The sequence below is a fragment of the Dermacentor variabilis genome, chromosome 1 (assembly GCF_050947875.1).
Source record: "Dermacentor variabilis isolate Ectoservices chromosome 1, ASM5094787v1, whole genome shotgun sequence".
NCBI classification, from domain to species: Eukaryota; Metazoa; Arthropoda; class Arachnida; order Ixodida; family Ixodidae; genus Dermacentor; species Dermacentor variabilis.
The window spans coordinates 196,379,893-196,399,214 of NC_134568.1; the positions used below are offsets into that span (position 1 = coordinate 196,379,893).

The 19,322-nt window shown below is 45.8% G+C and overlaps 1 protein-coding gene across 1 annotated transcript in view; it reads left to right on the forward strand.

Moving 5' to 3' along the window:
* The first annotated feature begins 6,727 nt into the window (after positions 1-6,727).
* The window catches only part of LOC142557512 (uncharacterized), a 48,213-nt gene continuing 35,618 nt past the window's right edge, over positions 6,728-19,322 (forward strand). Inside the window, exon 1 of the mRNA XM_075669453.1 lies at positions 6,728-6,790. Coding sequence (XP_075525568.1) covers positions 6,728-6,790 — 63 coding nt within the window. The remainder of the gene's footprint in view (positions 6,791-19,322) is intronic.

Consider the following 19,322-nt stretch of genomic DNA (forward strand, 5'->3'; position numbering starts at 1 on the left):
GATTTATGATGCACAGTGTATGGTCTAGTCAGTGTAGATAGCGCGCCCTCTGCTCGTGATACGGTGCCTTTAAAGCTGTGTATGTGTTGTACATGCGTTACTGTACTCTGACGAAGGCTGGTCCACCAGCCGAAAACGTTAAGTAAAAGAAGTCTTCCAAAAAGTTCGTCGTCTCTTTCCTGCGTGTATATATATATATATATATATATATATATATATATATATATATATATATATATATATATATATATATATATATATATATATATATATATATATATATATATATATATATAACATCACCTTACCGTTTCATGTGTACCGTGAAGAAGGCCGGACCCCGGTATGCCGAATAAGAGTACCCAGCGAACTGGCTAATATAACCCTTGTATGCTGACCAAGTATACGTACTTCAGTTCTGCCTAACAAAAAAAAAGAGGAACATATAATGTCAGCTCATAAATGTCTTTAAAGCGCACTGATCTGTTACTCGGATGTTATTCGAATGGTGAACGGCACATACCGAACAGTGAGCCATTCGGTATATGCCACTGGGGGTGTGCCCGTTCTTGGACAATAATCCAAAATGGGTATGTTCCATTGTGACACAAGAGGAACACAATTAATAAATGTTGCTTGATACGTGCCGTACTTTTCTGCGCACACATCTGTCATCACCATTCTTCCTTAGACTAGCACCATGCATCGCCTCTGGTCCTTGTGACATCGCTGCGTATACACCTCACACTGCGCATCAACCTGATTCGGAGTTAGTATTAATGCGAAAGCATTATATGCCCCATTGAGCACAAATCCGTCGTAGTCGACGTGACCAAAAAATAGTACCGAAAATGGCCGACCGCGAAAAGGCCAAGAACACGTCAGGAAATGCTCGGATTGACGTCAAATTTCTCTGGAAGGCTCTCGTCACCATAGCAAATTAATGACTCTAAAAAGATAATTTTATACATTTCACTCTCCGTGTGAATCGAACGTGGTGCTCCGGAGGGCGAGGCGCTCACGCTTCCCCGACGCCACGGCGGCTCCACGGGTCTGGCTGACTATAAAGGCGTGCCTAGTGCGTGCGTCATTGCACACGTCGCGTCGCAGCCACCTGGCTGACTAAAGCTGTGTCCTAGTGCTTGCATAATTGGACACGAGCCAATGGGAATCCAGGAGGTAGCGCCACGTGATGAGCGTTTACAAATGGTAGAATGCTTTCACATGCCCACACGTAAGTAGTCTTAAGCGTACCTAGCGCATTTTTTCGGCATAGCTTGTGAGTGATGCAGTGGATAAACATGAAGATTGCCTGACAATAAAGTTGTGACCTTTGTGGTGGATAAACATAAACTTTCCATGCGATTACAGATTGCATAGCATGAAAGAAAACAACATCGTACGCATTGCCATTAGTTGAAAAGCATTAAATAAATGATTTTCTATAGCTTCGTTTCATATAGATTAAAACGCGTGCGTTGGATCTGCACTTTTGCTTTGTTGTTTATTATTTTCCAATTTATTTAGTTTTATAAAAAAACGCAAATATGTCTCCGCAGAAGCCGCGAAACAGATAGTGTTGAGCTCCAAGGAATTAGGTGTGGTTGCGGTCAAACGTACACTGCCAAGGTTGCATGCAGTCGGCGAATGAAGAGTAGAACCATGATGACTAATGACTGTAATCGTGATTTATAGTTCAAAATTTGCACAGGGAGCTGTAAGAACGCCGTATAGTGGAGGGCTTCGGATTAACTTCTAGCACTTGTAAATACTCAATTTGTACGGTAATTTCAATGGAGGAAAGGTTTTTGTGTGCCGCTCTTATTGGAATGCAGTCTCCGTGGCCGCGAATGCCAAAGAATGTGTTGCCTAAATGATGGCGACAGAACGCACTTTTTGGGCAGGCAAGAAGAGGCAACGCAGAGCGGTATACCAGACACGGCGCAGTCTTTCCTCGCATCTCACGCGGTGCTTCTCAGGGACGAACACGTCCAGCGACCGCCCTTGGCTACCACATAGCTTTGAAGACGCTTGCAAAGAAACGTGTCGTGTCACATGCTTCGTCAAAACGCCGCGTTTCATGGCTCTGCAGGAGAAGCAATTACCCGACCTTCACGACCCTCAGCCGGTAAACACAAGTGCTCTGAACCTCCGCAGTTGACGAGTGTCTACTACAGAGTTGTGTCGGGGCACCGCGGCCGTATACGAAAGCTACTCTTGCAGGCTTGTTTCTCTGTTCGTTATTGCTGTTACAAGAAAGCAGCAAAAACAGCAAGACTGCGTCTGGGCGCCTCTGCGAATGTTTTGCATAATGGACACAACCCAAAACACGTACATCTAACAGCGCGTAATAATGCACTCGCTGTATCGCTGTCGTTGCTCCGCGCTTTAAAGGAAAACACATGTTCTTTCTATCTTTCTTGTACTATAACTGATGACGCTCCGCCACCATTTTTGTAGGTCATGCAGTGACCACAAAGGCTTGATTGATACCGCTGCGCGAGTTACGGAGGTAGCGTGGTCGAAGGATTAAGGTAATTAACGTTCTAGTAATTGACAACGGAAGGTCCCTAAAGGTCCCTCACACTGTTATAGCTGCGAAAATGCCTAAGTAATTCAAACATCTTACGCCAAACTGCACAATGGAAAGTAGTTTCACAAGTAATAATAGTAATGCCTTTGGAACAAACGTGAATCGCATCATATATACCGCGACCGGCCAGGTTTTTATAATGCACCTTGGAAACTTGCTGTCATTCACTGATTCTAAGGCACAACTGAGATCTCCGCATATTAAAATATGCTGGGCTGCCCTCGCTGCGTTTATGCAAGTGAATGGCAAAAAAGGCGCTGTGACCAAAGCTATATGCTTTCAATCGTTGGCTTTCCGGTCTTACCCCAGCCGGTTCGCCCAATTACGCAAATAGTCCTCGGTCGGAGCGCTCAAAGAAACACTTAGCAAGCATAATTAACCATCCTCAGAAAAGCAAGACCGCTAAAGTTTGAATGAATCTTCACATCTCATAAATATATATGGCGTGCCCACAGGACGCCGCACTTTCCGCAGAAAACAATAGCACGAGTCATACGCTTCAACCAAAATGCCGCGCGAAGAAACCAAACTAAGGATAGGTTGAGATCTCCGTTGCTCAGAACTCGTTCAACAGCAAAGCGTCGTAGTTACTAAATGAAAAGTTCTCTTTACGGCAACCATTAACGGGATCCCAATTTTAGCCGGCGCGAAAGCGCGAAGCGCCGATATGCATGAACGGCTGAATAAAGAGGCGAAGCGGGAGCACCAGGTGCACAGGCAGTCTCGGCACACAGCCGGTGCCGAGTCGCTCGGACGAAAGTTTCCTCACGGGTCTATGGAACTCAAAGTGGAGCATCCAGGCGCCATGCGTTTGAGTGCGTGTGTGTTAGCGCGGACACGCGCAGTTTTGTTTAGAGAGCGCTTTCCTGCTATGCGCAAGCCATCGAATAGAAAGCGCGGTGTTTGCTGCATGCATTTCCTCGGCCGTAAACGGGAGCCAAAGTGCTAACGACTCACGCATGCAAGGCCTAGTTGAAAACGTTTTGTCGTTTTATTTTTTTCATGAGAAAAAAAATAAACATTAAGAAGCATCACGTGATGTATAAAAATAATAATGAAATTTCGGGGTTTTATGTGCCAAAGCCGCAATCTGAATATAAGGCGCGCCGTAGTCGGTTGCTCTGGAAGAATTTTGACCGCTTGGGGTTCTTTTAACGTGCACCAGATGCACTGTACACGATCGTTTTTGCGTTCCGCCCCATCGGAAAGCGCCTGCCGTCGCCGGGATCAAACCCGCGACCTCAAGCTCAGTAGCACAACATCATAATCAGTGGGCTACCGCGGCGCGCGGTCATGTGATTCTCGTGGTGCCAAGTGCGTACAGTGCCTAATCAGCTTATCAAGGACTGAATATTACTTGAAGCGCTGTTTTATGGCTAGAAAAAGAAAATACGCCAGCAATTAGCTGCGAAAACACAAAGGACGCGCACTACCGTAAAGGAAAAATGGGAAAGGTTAAGACAAGAAGACAAGGCAGACCTCATTCACGCAAGTGTTCACTCCGGTTTTCCCCGCTATCTCAGGGGAAGTTACTGCACAGGTTGACTTCAAGAAGCACAGCGGCGCAGTTGTAGCTTTGGGCACAATTAATGCACGAGGACACAGGGTCGATGTCTACGTGCTGTGTGTCGGTGACAATGAAGTGCCACTGACGCACGCACCCTCTCATAATCTGTTCCCGGTACGTTACGCTTATGCGGTAGAATAAGGGCACACTGTCGTTCGATGATATAGGTACAGGTCGAGGGAGAAAAGACGTCCAGAAGTTGACACCACGCAGCGCTTACTTTCAACAAATATTGTTGCGCGCAAAGTGCCTCTAGTGGCCAGTCGTGCAGCAATTTTGCGCGTAATTCATGGGCTTCTTTCACGCTCGGGAATACACTTTTGCGTAGCACGTGTTGAGCAACAGAAAGCTATATCGGGAGCTTTTTCATGCTGCTCTAGAATTTTATCATTGACACTTTTCATGTAACCTTAATATTTCAGAAGCTTATTAATTAATTAAGACTAATTAGGTAATATGGCGGAATGCAAAAAATAACCTGAGCATCTGCAAGTGACGGCAAACAACATTACCTTGGTTCTGTCCAGCTACGTGACATTTGCATATGTTTAAATCTTGGTGCATGATAGTTGGGACATCCTGTATATGCTATCTGTGGAACGTTAATGGTCTTCCACAAATGGACGTCGGATCTCAGACTATCTGATGAGTGTTTCTCTGCCTCTTTCTCTATGTCAAATGACTAGAATTGAACTTTGGGCACCGAGGTATTCTCAGATTTTTCTCAACTAACTCACCCCCATACGGCGTCGTATAAGTATACTGCTGGGTAAGACCCAAAACATCGAATATATTTCATTGGCGGACCTTAACACTTACTGCAATATTTTTGTTTGCAGTCTTGATGTCTCTATATTATATCACGATTCTCTTTCTATTACCTGCTGTTCAGAATATATATACATATGTTGTGAAAAAACGGTTTGGCCGCAGGTCTTCCTTTTATTTCAGCAAGTGAGCCGCCCACTATTACGGCCTCGAGTGGTGTTGATGAGTATGTACTGATGAGGAAGGTGAAATGCGCACGCAGCACTCACACTGATGTCCCCCGCGCGCTGAAGCGGGCAGCCCGGCCGCAACTTAGACTGGCGAGAAACGCCGAACAAACGGTTTGAGACGCGAAACGTCAACAATCTCGGAACCACGGCAACGATGGTAAGAAGGCATTTCAACGGGAGCGACATGGTTGTTTACGGGGGAGGTTTGTTCTGTATGGTCTGGGGTCCTAGAAGAAGCGAAAGGAACTTCTCGCACAAGGCACAGGGCGTTCTAATACAGCAACGGCAGCGTATGTCGCGGCCGCGCGGGCCCTACCTTGAAAGCGATCTGCGATGCAGACAGCGTGCAACGAGTGTTGATAGCTTCGTGTGCGCTGTGTTCTCGCCGCTTAGTTCGCGTTGAAGCGAGAGGCAGCACGGAGGTCAATTCGCTCGCTGCTGCTGCCGTGCTTCCCCACTCCAGCGTTTCGACAGTGGGTGTGCGCGGTCATCCAACGAGATGTGTTCACGTTTCCTTGTGCGTGCGTGACACGATGCTTGTCAATTTAGTTAGTAAGCGAACGCTTGCAAGTTTATACGGCCCATAAAACCACTATCCTTACTACTAATGTTCTATCGCTATTCATGCTTCGCCTAGCGGGCGAAACTGCGAATTTTCTTGCGACTTGTTCTTCCAAATAAACATGACGGCGGTAGTTAGGACAGGTGTCTAAAAGAGTATACGAAGAGCCCTGCACAAGAACCCGCCATGGTGGGGGGGGGGGGGGGGTGAATGGCGTTGCGCTGCCGATGCCCGAGGACACGGGATCAAATTATGGTCATGGCGGCCGCGTTTCGATGGGGGCGTAATGCAAAAACACCCCTGTACCGTGCACTGGGTGCAGTTTAATGAACGCCAGGGGTCAAAATTAATCCGGAGTCCCACTACGGCGTGCTTCATTATCATATCGTGGTTTCGCCACGTCAAACTGCAGTAATAAATTTAAATTATCCCTGCACAGTTGTCGCTTTACGATAAAACCACAGTGGTGGCAGAGGGGATATGACGTTCTGCCAAGCTGTCAAAATTTACTCGCAGCACTCAACTATACTTTATGGCGTGCCCTATAGCTCTTGCGTTGCGAGAGAATCTTATTGTCAAACTAGCGCTAGCGTCGATAAATCGAATCGCGCTTAACACCGCACTGTCAGAAGCGCAACGTTTTTCAGTTATGACGCAACAACGGAGTGAAAGTCGACGTCTCGTGGTGCTTAGTGTCACTGCCGCTTTCTTAGTTGTAAGAGGCGAATCATCGGGCGTCGGCTCAAGAAAGCTGCTCTACTCATTCTTAACAATCGACCGACGTCTGTACTTCTTTATTGATGAGAACGTATTTTTTTCCCTCTCTCTTCAGATCGTTGCGTGCACCATTGTCCAATTCGTTAGCTTGGTTCTCGCTGGAGGCTATCATGACTACGGCTACGACGACCACGGCTACTACAGTGGTCATGACCACTACAGTTATTATAAGGAGATACCCGGACCTTCTTTCCTTATCAAAACCGTTCATCACGTGAGCAAGCTACATCATGGAGGACATTTGCACGGAAATGCCTGGTGATATTTCGTACCTGCGGGAAAGGTATGACCAGGTAAGCGTGCACACCCGTCATAAGTGAACATCATGAAAAGGCATTCCTATAATTTGCAAGTATGCACTATTTTCGTTTTCCGAGAACCTTGTTAAACTGTGGGTTTAGGGCTTCATCATTGCTAAACACAAAAAGAGAAGATTCGAACCATGGATTACCAAAGGCATCTTACATTTCTCCCAACGTGTCAGTATGGACTGCGGCGCTTCAGATTGCGTCAGACGGCGATCCTCGTGCAGCTGCTCTTTTTATTAAAAGAGAAATTTCAAGCATAAATCTAAATCAGTAATAAACATCAAGTTCGTCGTAACATTGATCCAGCTGCAAAAAACTATTTTGAAAAGTTTTGGCGACCATTTATGCCAAGTGGAGCCGATAGCAGTATTTCTGTAATAATGACAATGACCAATCTACTAATGACCCTCATACAAGTACATCCGCTTTCTACGCATACTTTCAATATGTCATCGCTCAGAATTATTTCAGACTTCATCAGTTCAACTACAACGTAGCATATTCAGTTAACGATCTCCCTATGCCACTTCAATTTATTGTCAACTTGGTGTTAAAACTCAGAACTTAAAATACTAGTGGTCTGGGTGATATTTGTAATAACTGTCTTGTTCTTTACTGGCTTTGTACAAGCCGTGCTAAAATGTCACCTTTATGCAAGCCCGGAACAAAAAAATGTTTGCCTCCTTTTCTTTTCACGTATTTTCTTGAATAATTCTTTAACGCTAAAGGTACTTGAATTTAGCTACATTTAATTCTAATCACACATAATTTGTCTTACTACGTTCAAGCATATTCATGTACAATGTAGAATAAAGCCCCAAAAGAACTTGGCTACCTAAAACGCATTCTTCGTGTAGCTGCTCAGAAGAAACTACACACTGCTCACATACAAAACTCTCAAGGTTGAGTCTTTGGAGAAGAAAGGTTTTGCGTTTTATCTATCGCAAATAGGGCTGGGTTCTTTTCACTTTCTTCAAACATTAGTAGACTGAGCCTAACCTCCCTTTGAACTCGTCATCACGCTGAATGCTTAAAGTTTATGCATACACTTAAAAGGAACTGGCTTGTGCAAGTGCCATTGACTGCGTAGTGCGGAATGAATTTTGGGGTTTTACGTGCCAAAACTACAATTTGATTATGAGGCATGCCGTAGTGGGGGACTCCGGATTAATTTCGACTACCAGGGCATATTTATCGTGCCCCCAGTGCACAGAACGTGGGCGTTCTTGCATTTCTCCCCCATCTAAATGCGGCCGACGCGGACGGGATTCGATTCCGCGAGCTCGTGTTTAGCAGTGCAACACCATAGGCGTTGCCACCGCGACGGGTGACTGCGTAGTGCTGTCCGCGCACGTGCACACATTCATCGCATTCCTCTCTCTCTCTCTGTGCTTACATTATATGTCCCTTTTTCCTTCTCCCATTGCAGGGTAGCCAACCAGACGCATTTCTGGTTAACATCCCTGCCGTCCCTGTTCCTTTTTTTCTGTCTCTCTCTAAATACCTCCTTACTCTACATTCGCTTAGATAAACAAAATTCTGCAAAGTCTTCATTTATCCGTTGCTCTCACAGCAAACCTTCTGGCGTTTCAGCTCATAACCTATATGCATAAGCACAGATTTCCTTTTCTTCTTTAGCTATAGATATTTGGAATGATGTGCCTGGTCATGCTCGTCTATTGTCATTGACTGATTTCTTGTTTGCAATAGATGTGTAACGTTTTCTCCACTCTTGCAATACCCATAGCGGGGCTGCAGGATGGATGGATGGATGGATGGATGGATGGGTGGATGGATGGATGGATGGATGGATGGATGGATGGATGGATGGATGGATGGATGGATGGATGGATGGATGGATGGATGGATGGATGGATGGATGGATGGATGGATGGATGGATGGATGGATGGATGGATGGATGGATGGATGGATGGATGGATACTGCGAGAACATGAAGGCTGCTTATAATTCTTTATAGCACAGAATATTTTACTGAATCAGACATCCCTCTCTTGCATGGACATTTCCCCACGTCTCTCAAAACTTCCCAGTAAAAGCATCTCGACAAGAGGTAAAATTTTGTAACTAAGCTCCGCACATGGCGCAAACCAACATTCAAATGCAATATTTTGACGTGCATACCTCCCGTTCTAAAGATTGTACTGATTCACTATTTCCTTATTGATTAGAAAATAAAATCAGTCTGCTTTCGCAGTGCGGCAAACCCAAGATGACGCAAAGTGACCCTCTGTATTTTTTTTTTTAGAAGAAGAGGTATACACGTAATTTGTGTTCATCATTTATTTGCACGCAAGCCGTTGTGATTATTAGTTATACTTCCTAAAACACGTTGGCCCAGCATACTTCAATAACGTTTTATTGGCAATATGTCTAGTTAAAAAACACTTACAGGTCCCGATTCCGACGCTTCGTCATCAATTTTTACGCTTAAGGAAAGCGCCAGATTCTCTGATGTTCTTAACTCCTTTACAGCCAACAACCGTCATCAACATCCGACTTCTGGAGACGCTCAGAGAATCCTACTTAATATTGAGAACCTCCCGGTGCTTGGCGAACCCACACACCACTGGAATAACTGCAAACTCTGGACAATGCTAGTACGCTTCCACCGAGTCTGAAGAAGTATGCAGGTTGCAAAACAACAGCACATGCAGCATCATTCATTTGCAAACTGAACATGCAAGACAAGCACGGTTTGCGAGACGAGCCCTCTACTAAATTCGCTTTGACTTTTGGCTCATTTACTTCTGTAGCTTTCTTTAGCCGCCGCATTTCATTCACGAACCCGCGAATCTCGCCGACAAGCACAAACGCCGGTGAAGAAAAGCAAGAGCACACGCCGTAGTGCACTTGCGTCGAAGTCGCAGCACCACGTCTATTCAAGAACGCTCTGCACCGCCGGACGTTGTGGTTCAACGCACGCGGTCCGCCGGACGGGAAATGTCGGTGCCAAATGCAAGCACCAAACTGGTTACATGCGCCAAGTGGCCGTGGCGTGGTAATTAGAATGTCCTGCTTGAAAATGCATGGCTATTGGTTTGACCTCAGGTCTGACATTCTTTTTAAAAGCGAAGCACTTATTTTCGAACCTCGTCGGGTTCGTGACCGTGGTGGTGGCCTGGCTGTTCTCTTGCCCAATAGGCCAACCAATAACACTGGAGCACGCGCACCGCTGCGTTCGTTGCACCATCACCAGATGGCGTTCGCCTCCGCGCATCCGCGGAGGTAAGTGCTAAATTTATCTTGAAGAACGACTGAGGAATATGAAAGAAAGTAGATGGGTTGCGAGAGTGTTCAGATATTTGCACATGAAAAAAACATTGATTCACAGTGGAGGAAAAGAACAAGGAAACTTACCAGCAAGTAGGCCGCCGGTATATAGTAAGCAATATGGCAGCAAACAACGTCGAACGCAAAGTCAGAGAGGCTGAGACAATGTCATGGCGGCAATGAAAAAGACATCTGGTATGAGTAACTACCTAAGAGCAAAAAATTAAACAAGGAAAGAAAGAATTTACGGTAGCTCAAAGGGAAGCTCGTTATTTTTCGAAGCGATATCAGGATGCCTTATAACGCGAGTTATAAAGCGAGGTACACCAAAAAAGAAGAAAGATGAGCTTGCTGCGGCCTCCTTGAAGCCCTTGGGTTCAGGGGTTGCAGGGGGAAAGTAAACGTGTCCGCAGTAGATATTAGTAAGAGCTGTTCGGAGGTTTGGTGGTAGAAAAGTAGGGAGACCACAAACAACGGAGCCGTACAAAAACAAAGTTCCTAGTAGTGGCTCAGAAAGTTTGATGCTGGGAATTCCGTGTGTGTGTGTGTGCGCGCGCGCGCGTATCCGTGTGTACTCGCGTTTCGACTCTTTATGCACTCACACAAAGCTTCGCTATATATAGATTCAAGCTCGTTGGATCTGCTGCATTGTTTTTCTTTTTTTGCGCGTCAAGTCGTGCAAACTGCATGAACTTAAGCGCGACAAACAAACGAATACAATTTCCTAGCTCATGACTCCTTTATCGTAGTAGTTCATCTATTCACTTTTTGCGAGACTAATTCACAGTCTGGTAATGAGGACGAATTAATAAGTTTACGTAGGAGGGGACAGGTGATGTCATACTCCATGAGTTTCTCGTTTCTGGATGTGCACGTTATTGCTAGATCTTTCGGATTTGGGCGGAATAAAAAAACGCGAACAGCAGCGTAATATTTTTCACAAGTACCCCCCAAACATTATACAAAGGTATGTTCCATAGTTATTGCTTTAGAAGCGGAATTCCATCGCGTAATTATATAGGGTGCCCCAGCTAACGTTAGCCAAGCTGTTCAAAGAAAAAGAAGATGTAAAAAAACATGGTGCAAGATTTGAATACCTTTAGGTATTCACCAGGTTCTTAACATGTATGTATTCATGTATACAAAAACATGTATTCACCATGTTTTCTAACCTTTATTTTTTCTATAGCCACTTGGCTAACGTTAACTGGGACACACGGTATATCCAGCCGAGGTCTCATACGTCGGCTTCGATTCTGTTGCTTTAGCGTCATAGTCATATGTACGTATATATTCCGCGACCATAGAGCAGAGATCCTTCATGAGTCAGTCGTTGCGGTGCGATATAAAGTTTACGATAAAGCCGTAAACGAGCATTGAAGCAAAAGAAGTAAAAAAAGGAAGGTGGGATTGAATTAAATACAGGATGAGTAACAGTGAAAAAACAAGGCCCGTAGTCCTGAGGTGCACAAATTATGACTGTTATAATGGGGAACAGCTGTGAATAAGAGACTCAAGCGGAGGTAGAGAAAGATAAACGTTTACTCATGAACTAGCGACAGGGAGAAGGATATCTCTTCTCGCCCTCAGGTAGGCGGCTTCCTCGTTTCGGGAATCCGTGGGCCCTCGCTGCCACCCTGGTCAGGTTCACCAACTTTCGGTGGTCATCCAGCCCTGGGCTATACAGCATGGACTTCCACTGTTCTTCCGTGTCCTCTTCTGGCTTGTTGGATTCGGCTGTTTTTGTTTTTTTTCATCTGCCATCTTTGGTTTCTTTCGGGGGTCCCGCAGGCCCCGAGCACTCCATTGCCATGTGGCGCAGGGTGCTCGGCACTCCGCAAAACTTGCAGAGGTACGGGAATTGAGTTGGAGATAACCTCTGCCATAGGGGATACCATTGACATAAGAGTTCTTTTGCAGACTTCTTAAAATAAGTGCCTTCTTTGTTAAGCTTCAGATGAGGTAGGGGTTACATTCTTCGTTCGAGTCTATGGTGCTGTAGAATATTCTGTATTTCTTTGGGATATCTTCCTCTCTCGTCGCCTTTCTGGTTTCCTCTGGCAGAAAAGACCGGCTTGTATTCTCTCGCGCTGCGGCGTCGGCCGCTTTGTACCCCGCCAGGGACCCGTGTCCCGGGGTCCAGACGACGTAGGTCTCCGGAAGATATCCTCCTCTTCGGATGCAAGTTTCGGTAAGGATGCTCAGGGCTTTCTTCGAGATTCTTCCTTTTTTGATAATTGCGACACACCGCTTGGGAGTCGCTTATTATCACGGCTGAGTCAGCGCAGGTGGAAATGGCGATCGCGATATCCACCCCTTCCGCTGTATCTGGCTCCCTTGCAATTACCGTAGCGGCAGCTTGTTCCTTGCCCTGGGGGTCTATGGCATGGAGGGCGAAGGCTGAGTGTTTGGGATATTTTGCTGCATCCGCATAGCGGGGGTCAGGGTTCTTCTAGTACTTCTTGACTAGAGCTTGGGCTCTCGCTTGTCTTCGCTCTTTGTGGTGGATGGAGTGCACATTTCGAGGAGTGGGCGCCACAGTAATGGAGTCCCGTAAGTGATTTGAGATTCGCTGTCTTGCTTCAATTTCTTCTGCTGGCGGCCCGTAATCAGGACGGTGCAGTAGGGTTTGGCCCATTTGGATCAGTTTCAGGCGTTCGATTGGATTTGTCTGGTGGGCTTCTTGCACTTCTTCCCACGTATTATGGAGTCCCGGTTTTTTTCAGGCGGCCTGTCGAAGCTTTCTCAGAAATCCCAATGCCGATTGGAGTGAGGGGAAGACACCTTGCATTTTTCAGCTTTCTGTATATTGCATGGACATACACGGGCAAAGGTTGATAACGACAGCCAGTAAAGGGAGTGACCCGCGAGTAGGCTACGAGCCACGTGACTTTTCTGAGTTGTGCCATGGATGGCGCCCAAAAAAGTCCCAAGGTACCGTCGCCTTGATCTGGTGGGCTGCGAGTACGAAATTCAGACGGGCAGTGTGAAGCTTGTTCGTACGTTTCTCCGAGTGTTTACACGGACTGTCACAGACATATACTGCGCAAGCTGTCGTTGCCGCTACTTCGAAGTTTGGGCGACACTGTAACTATTTGATATCAGTGGTTACTTGAACAAGTTCACACAGATCCATTTATGTCTTTTTTTATTATTATTCATATATTTCGTTAGAATGGAGGATGGGGGGTGTCATTCTGTTTATGATTCCCAGGTAGTGGTCTCTTTTAAAAGAAACCTGATATTCAGAAATTTTAATTCTTAGGGTACTAACACTAACCGATATTTATTTGTTGTCCATTCTCAATGTCTGTTAAAAAAAAAACTTGCTGTTCATCTTTATATGCATATGCCGGTAATATACGTTATCAACATTTGAGAAGAACAAAACTAAACAGTATTTTTATGTCACGGATTGTTCTTTGATTATATTACAAGACATAGAAGCCGGTCGTACATGTAAAGGCCTAAACTCTCATTCAAGGTGTGTATCTTCTTTTTACTGCAACAGGTTGCGCATTCACATCATCCCTCGCCTCAACGGAAACCAAACAAACCGAGAAAGTGAGCTCGAAGTTGGGAAAGGACGCATGGAAGCTTTCATCTCTTGGGTGGCCTTGCAAGCGAGGCACATTCATACAGCTCAACATGTGGACTATCGATGCTGTATCACGAAATTGAAGGACAGTGTACGTAAACGTCGTGTATAATAAACTTTATTTGTAACAAGTTCAATTTGTATCCTTTTCATACAAGAAATTACGAGGAAGACGAGGAGGAAAATAAGGAATGAAACGTAGGGAAACGAACAAGACGCATGTCCGGTTTGCTACCCTAGGCGGGGAAGCAGTTTAAGGGATGAAAAAGGAGAGGGAGGGAAGAAGGTACTCTCAGTGTGAACATGTGCGGTCGTCCATCACTTCACGCCTACGATCGGCCACTGAGGCCAGTCGGTTTCATGAATCGCTGCAATGCCCGCGTCGCTTTGTAAGCCTGCGAAGAGAGAGAGCGCTAGGAGAGGAAAGATAGGGAGGTCAAACAGACGAGCCTCCGGTTTGATACCCTACTCTGGGGGTAAGGGAACAGGTGAATGTAAAGAGGGAAAGGGGGAGAGAGTGAGCACTGAGTGCACGTGGGTTGATGCACAGGGACACCACCATGCTCTGGAAGCAGGGCACAACATAATCTAAGGGCTGCCCGGTCTGCCCACGAAAACACCCAGGCGCGTCCAAAACCTTTGGGGAGGACGGACACTGGCAGGGAACTTCGCCTACTTGCACGCAAAAAGTCACAAGCTTTCTGGAGTTCAAGTGCCTTCAAAACCTGCGAAGGAATGCTATGTAGCTTATGAGCACTTTAAAATTATTATTATTATTATTATTATTATTATTATTATTATTATTATTATTATTATTATTATTATTATTATTATTATTATTATTATTATTTAATTATTATTACTTTGATTATTATTAATATTATCATCATTATTACTATTACTATTAGCAGTAGTAGTAGTAGTAGTTTAACATATAGAGGACAATTTTTAAGGCTACCTGGTCCACGGCCGCTCGATGAAACCACACTTGTGCGCTTTTATCGCGCAGCCGTGCTTGGGCTTTCAGTGTGGCCTGTCATGTCCTTTCTAACCATTTAACTTCCAGAGCCGGGCTGCATTCGTCGTGGGCGTTGATGCCAACATCGCCGAAAGATGAGACCTACTTGTCTTAGCCGCGGTTGCTTTTGCTCCTGCTTAATTTTAGTAAAGAACATTCGCCAGATCGGGCAGGGTCAGCGCGCTGCCCGGTCCCTCTTGCTATTGTACTGTTTCTGTTGTTTTCAGTTGTGTGCAACAGTATGGCAGAATTAAAAAAAGAAACTACAAATGTAAACTTTTTTCTTTTTGTCCAAGAGAATTTGTACGTGAAACAATTCTTGAATGATTGAATGAATAAACCACTTATTTGTCAGAGTGGATCATTCGCCTTAGCAGGAACGGGGGTTGCAGTAGTGCAAAGAAACAAATAAAAAGAACTGGGGTCCCTAAGAAAGTGGGAGTGGAAAGGGAGGAGCCTGGCTTGCGGTGTCAAATCATGCGTATACTTTCTGTCTCTCTAGCGAATCCGTAGAGTACCAGGAGACGTTACTCCGGCAGGTTATTATTGAAGAGTGCTTACAAGTGTAGTCTATCGCTCCTCATTCTTCAAGAAATCTCTGATAGATTGAGTTATGGTGCATAACGTCCCAAAGTAACGCTGGGGCTGTGACAGACACCGTAGTGGAGGACTCCCCATTAATTTTGAACACCTGCATTTGTTTGACGTGCGCGTGAACATAAGTACATCAGCGTGTACCTATCCTACTCCCGCAGGAATGCGGATGCCGCGGCCCGGAACCTAACTGATGAACTCCTTCTTTGCAGCAGAACGAAATATTCACTAAGCCTCCGAGGCGGCTTAAATTTCCAGGTGCCTTCCTTTTTGAAGAAATACAACTTATATTATTCTATGTGTATCGACGTAAGCTTCACGCTGCCTGTTCTCTTGCACACTGAACTTCTGAGCATCGGACATGATTCCAGCAACGGGTGTAGCGCCCCCGGGACCGCACCCTATCAAGCCTCCTGAGATTCAGTGCAGTAACACGCCAGACCAACAACTACAGATGTAAGCGACGGTAAGCAGCCTCGAGATAGCCTCTGGCGTTGGACTGCAATCCTGGAACAGCCACAGGTCACCCCAATACTCCGTACTCCGTGAATTTCTCGCTTCCACCTTGTCAAAGTCCTGCCACTGTGACCATCTCCTGTTCAGACGTCAGTTTGCCTGAAGGTCCGGATGATTTTTCTGATCTGTCAAAATCTTCTGCTACTGTTACCCACATGGACGATACCACGAATTCTTCTAACGGCTCGGAAAAACACACTAAAATACCGCCCCCAAATGCTGCCGCGGATCGAAAAGGTCGCTCATGACAGTGAACTCTCTGCCAGTTGAAAACACATCTAAGGCAAACTTGACCATCATATATAAGCCAAAAATCTTGAGCAAGTTATTACACGCTTCCTCCCACTTAAATGAAGGCAGCTTTCGAAGCGGTAGCTCTAGATGGAGCACTGCAAGTAGGACCAAATGAGCGTTTGAACCTCCTGGCTGCCGACACACGCAATGCAGAAGCTTCTGAACGCCTTCTGAAAATCTCAAGTATTGCTAAAATGCCTATTCAGGCCTACGAGCCACGGTCGAGCAATTCTGCAGTAGGCGTCACGAAGGGGGTTCCTATAGACCTCGATCAAGCGGATATCTCCACGGCTCTTCAAATAGCGTCTGTCAAGTCTGTACGTCGACTGAGAGCGTCAGAAAACGTCCGTATTGTGTTTGCCACGGAAAGTGCTCTGGAGTACGTCAGCTTGGGCTACACCCGTTACAGAGTATACGAATACATTCAGGCTCCGAGACCGTGCTCTAAGTGCCAGCGTTTTGGGCACTTTGCTGGTGCCTGCAGGTTACAAGCATGATGCCCACGCTGCGGGGTAAACGACGACGGATCTGCCTGTCAAAATGAAGAGCCGCAGTGCGCAAACTGCGGCAAAAAACATGAACGCACGTCTGCTCGCTGCGCTATTTTGCGCAAATATAAACAGATACATAACTACAGGATAAAAAAAACGTTGGGTACCAAACGGCAAAGGCTGGACTACGCCAGCAACAGGAAACTCTAGGTAGATGGCTAAGCAAAGATGCCCTGTAGCCTGCAAAGATACACTTAGAAAGGCAGTAGTTCAAACTGCCAATCTATCATAAATTGATGACACCAATGAGTTCCCGTCTCTACCAACCAGCCTACCAACTCCAACTCCTCCTGTGCGAGCTGCTCAGGAGAGCACAGCTGGCCCGTCGGAAAAGACACGGGTGTCAACGTCCTTGGGTGGACGGCGCGAGTGCAGCTCTCGACAAGACCACGAAAACACATACCAATTGCTATTTTTCCTTGTCGACGCTGCCCGTAGCTTCCACACCCGAATGTCTTCTCCAGTGGCTAAGACTATCCTGACGTGGCTTGACTTTGTTTCTCCTGTTCTGGAAAAACGGCGCTAACGGCCCAACCACCCAGCCTGAAGAACATTCGAAACAAGGCCACCATATTTCAGTGGAACGCCTGCAGCTTCTGCTGTCGTCTCTCTGACTTCAAACAATTTTGTGCACAAGCACCCCTTTCGGGTGATCGCTATCTCAGAGTCACGTGCACGCGCCGGCGTTCGCCATATACCATCACATTTTTACCGCCAGAAGTGCAGACCAGCAAAGTGCTCTTGGCTTTCGCAATTATTTAACTTTCATTGATCATGCCGTACAAGCCGATGCATCCAACGAGTAGGTGCAATGACAGTGAAATGGGACAATTTAACCTTTACGGTGATCGCGGCATACATACCACCTCGGGCTACATTTGATGTTGATAGACTGCAGGACATAATAAATGGAACGCCTGGACAGCACAAATAGCTGGGGACTTCACCGCGCATCACCCCGCCTGGGGCGGTAGAAGGTCTTCAGTCCGCAGTCGACGCCTTTTTGGCATAGCCCATCGAAATAACCTGGCACTTCTTAACGACGTGCAGTAACCTTCTTCAAAAATGACTGATCCAGCGCACTCGACGTGACCATGATCTCCGCGCACCTCATTTCTACGGCGACCTAGTTCGCTGACATCGAAAGTCATGGCAGTGACCACGTACCAACCTACATCTCCGTGGGTTGTCCTACACGGTACACACAACGAAGGAGATGGTTCGTTACACTAACTTGGATGTATGCAACGCTACACTCAAGGAGTCAGACCTATCTCAATTGACGTACGAGGAGCTTGTTGGTGCGTTAAATAGAGCAAAACAAAGCAGTGCTAAACATCTCAAACTACCTCAAACTCACTCAGCGGCTGATGTTGAGTATGAGAGGCTCCGGGTAATGCGCCGTATATCTGGGAGACGTGCTCGTAGGACACTATCCGTAGATAACATTCGAGAAGCTGGGAGAATGCAAAGGCATATCCAACGCCGCCTGGATAAGCGAGACAGATGGCAATGACGGACCTTCTGTTCCAAACTTGACCCCTGAAAACCGCTGTCAAGAATACGGAACATTGTGCGTGGTCTGAAAACCCCGCCGACTCAACTGCATCCTTTCAGTTTTGTTACACTATCCCGTTACAGCAGTAAGTTAGACGTGGCGGAGACTTTCTGCTCCAAAATAACTGCTGCAGCGGCGCTCGCAACTTCTCCCCGAGCAGTACAGGAAATTTCAACAACAGTGAACACTATTGAAGCAGATGAACCTTTTCGATCATGGAGCTACTTGGCGCGTTGGCATTGGTTAACAAATCGTCATATCCTGGTCCTGACTGCGTGAGCTACGCCGAGTTGACACGTTTACGCGACAAGCTAAAGATGTGCCTACTTACCATATTCAATGCCAGCTGGGAAAGTGGTCATCTTTAACCTTGCTGAAAACGCGCTCGTGTTATCCCTGTATTCAAGCATGGCAAGTCTCCAACAGACATAAACTCCTATCGAGCGATTGCTCTTGCTATAATAAACTCTTAAAGTGCTAAAAACACAAAGGACGTAGAAGAAGAAACACACACCACACGCACTCACTCATCTGATGCTGAATACGCGTATGGAAAAATACATATACAGAAAATGGACGCTTCGCGCATGTCATGACGAGGTACAAAAAACAGCATACATCTAAGGCACGTGTGAACACCGATTAATAAAATTGAATTCTTTATCATGAAGTAATAAGGATTGTTGGCTTACACACAGCGCGGCGTTTTTGGTGATAAAGTAAAAGAGAATAGCGCAAACCAGGACGACCACAAAAGTGAGAGGGACATGCACAGAATCGCTACTAACAACTGCTTTTATTCTCCCGACAAAACGCACATACATACACCATGGCAACATATTCGCAAACGTAATCAAAGGGAAATACATCACTTACGCTATAAACGAGAAGAAAAGGGGTTAACCGAGAGGCCCGATTTTTATTAGTCATGTCATAAGAAGCCAACAAACACTGACACCAAGGACAATACAGAGGAAATTACTTGTGCTTAATAAATGAAATAAACAAACGATAAATGAATGAAAATGAAACTGGTTAAAAAAAAAATTACCGACGATTACGTTACTTCCTAATGCGAAATTTGAGCGCAGCAAAT